The sequence below is a fragment of the Nematolebias whitei genome, chromosome 22 (assembly GCF_014905685.2).
Source record: "Nematolebias whitei isolate Nwh7 chromosome 22, NemWhi1, whole genome shotgun sequence".
In the NCBI taxonomy this organism is placed as follows: Eukaryota; Metazoa; Chordata; class Actinopteri; order Cyprinodontiformes; family Rivulidae; genus Nematolebias; species Nematolebias whitei.
Genome location: NC_056519.1, coordinates 1,196,258 through 1,201,091, shown reverse-complemented (window position 1 = coordinate 1,201,091; position 4,834 = coordinate 1,196,258). Strand labels below are relative to the sequence as shown.

The 4,834-nt window shown below is 46.0% G+C and overlaps 1 protein-coding gene across 2 annotated transcripts in view; it reads left to right on the top strand.

Annotated features, from left to right (window-relative positions):
- Positions 1-1,045: 1,045 nt before the first annotated feature.
- ing3 (inhibitor of growth family, member 3) overlaps positions 1,046-4,834 on the top strand; it is a 17,249-nt gene continuing 13,460 nt past the window's right edge. For both annotated transcript variants that reach the window (XM_037695618.1, XM_037695619.1), the window contains exons 1-8: positions 1,046-1,176; positions 1,303-1,374; positions 3,072-3,172; positions 3,258-3,323; positions 3,725-3,821; positions 3,896-3,967; positions 4,132-4,248; positions 4,322-4,485. In XM_037695618.1, the coding sequence (XP_037551546.1) occupies positions 1,149-1,176; positions 1,303-1,374; positions 3,072-3,172; positions 3,258-3,323; positions 3,725-3,821; positions 3,896-3,967; positions 4,132-4,248; positions 4,322-4,485 (717 nt within the window). In that variant the 5' untranslated portion in view covers positions 1,046-1,148. The remainder of the gene's footprint in view (positions 1,177-1,302; positions 1,375-3,071; positions 3,173-3,257; positions 3,324-3,724; positions 3,822-3,895; positions 3,968-4,131; positions 4,249-4,321; positions 4,486-4,834) is intronic.

Here is a 4,834-nt window from a genome sequence, read left to right as displayed (position 1 = left end):
TATCCGCAATCTCATTCTTTCAGTCTCTACCGAGAGCTTGTGACCAGAGGTGAGGGGAGGAACGTAGACCGACTGGTGAACAGAGAGCTTTGCCTTAAAGCTCAGCTCCCTCTTCACCACAACGGACTTGGGATGTTGTCTTGGCCGGTTGCTTTGTGAGGGTTAATCCTCCTGAAAGAACTCCTCACTTCAGCTGAGGCCACACTGAGAAGCTCTTCATCTGGTGGTGAGTCTGGCACCGGGTGGTCTCTTCAGGTCTTCAAAGTGTGCTGTGCGTAGACCTTGTTGAGGGCATTGTTCACTCCTGCCTTTATAATCTGTAATGCCCCTCCACATGCTCTGTGGGTCTTGTGAGGTGAATTGATCCTGGATCCTCTGTTCCTATGTGGCCTCATTATATAATATTGCACTAAGCTACATCTGTGGCACCTAATATGTTTGCTATGTGGCTGTATCATGTCATTACCTTACCATCATAATTAAGCTCAGTGTTACTCACTACCTGTGCAATAACCTGTCACACAACCTGTGTTTGTTATGTGCATTATATATCATGTGCATTTAAGCTAATATTACTACTTGTGAAATATTTATACTAATTCATCGTACTTACTTATATTCTACCATGTTGTTGTTTGCTATATTTCTTTTGGACTTTGTAAATATTATATTTCTTTTTCCACTTTTTGGTACTTCATTTTGTACCCTTACTACATGCTTTAGTATTTCTTTTGTTTTTTTACCGAGACAAACCGGTTCTTTTCATCCTGAACATTTCATTGCATCGTTGACCTTGTGCTAACCTCCATTTGTCTATTGTTGTCATCATCATCACTCTTTGTTAAGATCAGGTCTCTCCTGTAAATGAGTCCTCGAGGTTCAATGAGACTAACCTGCAGAAATAAAGTTTGAATGAAAAAATGTACAGTGTAACGGTCACTGCTCACATAAACTACAACCCCCATGATACATCTGAAAAAGCAAGCCGTTCAATTCCAACCAATCAGAGCACAGAAAGACGTTGACGTCACGCTGCCCTGCCTTCTATTTTCAGTTTGTTGTTTTTCTGAGCGACGCAGGGGTTGTTGGCGCCATATTGAAAGAAGAAAAGTGTTCCGTTAAACGGTGAAAACTGTACAAACGGCAGGATGTTGTACCTAGAAGACTACCTGGAGAGTGAGTTCGGGCCCGGTTCTGCCCGCTGCGGGGCGGGGAGGGGGGTTCTGTGCGTGTAATGCGTGTTGTTTAGTGCTCCGTTAGCGTGTGGGTGCTAACAGGCTAACGCTGTGTTCTGTCCCGCAGTGATCGAGCAGCTTCCCATGGACCTCCGCGACAGGTTCACGGAGATGAGGGAGATGGACCTGCAGGTTCAGAGTAGGTTCTGCTCACACCGGGTCAGACTGCGCGGTACCTAACGGGCCGAGGTGGACAACCGACAAGTTGTTAGTGCAGATAGTAAAAGCAAAAGCGACAAGTAATTCAACACATTTATAAATTAAACATGCAACTACAGGACGCCTTTATAAGTTAATGACGTGTGTTTGCACCAACTACAAAACAACAACACACAAAACTTTAAAACATTTTGATGTTTAAACATTTTAACACTCCTTACTGAAGTTTAAATATATTTAGTTTCATATTTTTGGTAAAGTTAAAGACTAATTTGCCTAAAGCTAATATTTTACACAAGTTGACCCAGTTCCCTGAGGTTCTGGTGAAGACGTGTGGTAGTCAGGAGGTCCAGTAGATCTTGAACCGTCTGACCTGGTCTTCTGGCTTTGGTTTATGATGAAGGCAGACAGGTTTACAGAACCGGTCTTCCAGCAGGACTTACCTGATGTGCGTTTGATTTGTCAGACCTCATCTAATCTGGATAAATAAAGGCTAAATGGAAAAACAGAAAATGAACCCCACGCGGTCTTCAGGTTGTAACAGGATCCATATCTAACGTCGCCTGAATCGAACCACGAGTCGGTATTTACTGAACAGAAACTAAACTGGTTCCACAGGATCTCAGAGGTCCAACATCAGCCAGAAGCTGCTCATAAACTGATCCTCTTCAGGAGGTTCTGCTGCTCTGCAGCACTTTGGTGAGTGTTAACACAACACCAAGGTGGAAAGATGTCAGAGATGCTTTATTGTCATTCCACCTCGTGGTACATGTGGTGGAGCGAAATTATGTACACAGGGTCCCAGTTACATCGAAAAATAAAATGTATAAAAAAAACAGTGATAACATCTAAGATATGAACTAAGAAAAACATCAACTAAATATACACTAAGCTCTCATAACATAAAACATTGAACATCAGCACAAACATGAACATGAGTCTGTGAGCAGATGTGCACGCATGAACACCAACATTGAAACAGATCAGCAGCAACATGAAACAGATCAGCAGCAACATGAAACAGATCAGCAGCAACATGAAACAGATCAGCAGCAACATGAAACAGATCAGCAGCAACATGAAACAGATCAGCAGTACCATGAAACAGATCAGCAGCAACATGAAACAGATCAGCAGCAACATGAAACAGATCAGCAGCAACATGAAAGAGATCAGCAGCAACATGATGTGATTTTTCACAGTGATTATTCTGCTTAGAGATTCATGAGTCTAACAGCCTCAGGGTAGAAGCTGTTCCTCAGTCTAGTGGTTCTACACTTAATGCTCCTCAATCAATGACCTCAGAGAAGCATCTGTTGATTCCGATCAATCTGGTAAGGGTCAAAGGTCATTTGGAGTCCACCGTTGTACAGAAAGAACAAAAAATCACAAGTGGCAAACATTTCAGACTGCTGACAGTCCGCAGCAGATTCACCCTGAAGGTCAGACTGTGCAAAGAGCTTCATCTCAGACTCTCCAGGCCTCAGCTGACAGGTCAAAGGTCATCCACAACCATCTGAGATATGAAAGGAAGTCACACAAAAACATTAAAGCCCAAAACTCAAAGTATGGGGCACGTTTCTGTGTCTGGGCTTCATTGTTCGGTGTTTGTCGTTTTATTTTGTTTAGATTTTTTTATTCCTGACTCTCTGGCTTGATTCATCTTTCTGCCTTCAGACGCCACGGACCAGCTGGAGCAGAAGGTGACGGAGTTTTTCATCAACGCAAAGAAGAACAAACCGGAGTGGAGAGAGGAGCAGATGGAGGTCATCAAAAAGGTCAGAAGCCCTAACGGGTCGTGGTTTTGGTACCATCTGATGGTGCTACTGATGTTTTACAGAGAAGTGTGGTCACTTGTTTCAGGATTATTACAAAGCTTTAGAAGATGCAGACGAGAAGGTCCAGCTGGCCAATCAGATTTATGATCTGGTGAGTGAAACCCATGACATGGTGGTTCTGTAGAACCTCTGGACTGTGCAGGTTCTGTAGAACCTCTGGACTGTGCAGGTTCTGTAGAACCTCTGGGCTGTGCAGGTTCTGTAGAACCTCTGGACTGCGCAGGTTCTGTAGAACCACCACTAGATGGCAGCCTGATGTCTGGATGGGAGCAGACTATATGACGTCACAGTTGTGGGTTCTGCAGAACCTTCAGGTCCTTTGATGATGTTACCATGGTGACATGCTCAGGTAAGGGATAACATCTGGAACCTGCTTTGACTGAATGGTGACAACCCCAGCAAGAAGTCCAGAACACCTGGAACTGGACCTGAGATCACCCTTTTCTTCTCGGTCCAGGTACCTGAGTTTGTGTTGGTTGGTTCTGTCCCCAGGTGGACCGACACCTGCGTAAACTGGACCAAGAGCTGGCCAAGTTCAAGATGGAGCTGGAGGCTGACAACGCCGGCATCACAGAGATCCTGGAGAGACGTGAGTCCCTCAGTCTGACGGAACCTCCCAGACCCGGTTTTCTATTTGTTCATCCATCGTTGTGTCTTCATCAGGGTCTTTGGAGATGGACAGCCCGTCTCAGCCGCTCAACAACCATCACGTCCACTCACACACCAACACCGAGAGTAAGTTCTGCTGCTTCCAGCAGCCCACGGGTCACATTTCAAACATCTGGACTCCTGCAGGTGAGGACGGGTCAGTCCCCGTCCAGAATCAGCCTGGACCTCCCCACCGTCCCTCTGCAGGGTGTCTTCAAGCATTGTCCTCTGACCCTTCTTTGTGTCCTCAGAGAGGAAGTACTGCGCTCCGACCCACCACACCACGGAGCACATTCCAGAGAAGAAGTTCAAGTCTGAAGCTCTGCTCTCGACGCTCACATCAGACGCCTCCAAGGAGAACACCCCAGGTAGCAGCTCACCTGTTCCTGACTGAGCATGCTCCGTGTCCAGCTGTGACCCCCCATCGTTGTCTGCCCGCAGGCTGCCGGACCAACAGCACGCCTTCGTCCACCAACAACGTGTACAGCGTGAACTCCTCCCAGCCTCTGGCCTCGTACAACCTGAGCTCTCTGCCCGCAGGGCCCGGGGCCGGCGCCGGTGCCATCACCATGGCTGCTGCTCAGGCCGTCCAGGCCACCGCTCAGGTCTGGATTCAAGGATTCAAGGAGTTTTGTTATTGTCATACCAGCTCACATTTGCATGTTTATGGTATGAAATTCAGTATGTCCCTGTATGCGCTCCCCTGGGGAACAGAACCACTGTGGTCTGGTTCTGGAACCTTTGGACTCACGACAGCTGTTAGTGAAGCAGGAACTGTTGGTTCCAGTCCAGAGATGACCTGAAATAGGAAGTGAACGTCATAAATGATCGTAAAACAGTTCAGTTTATTTCTAAAGCTCCAAGTCACAACAGAAGTCGTCTCAGGGCTGAACAGAAACATTCATCTATAAAATAATAATTGAACAGAAACATTCATGTATAAAATAATAATTG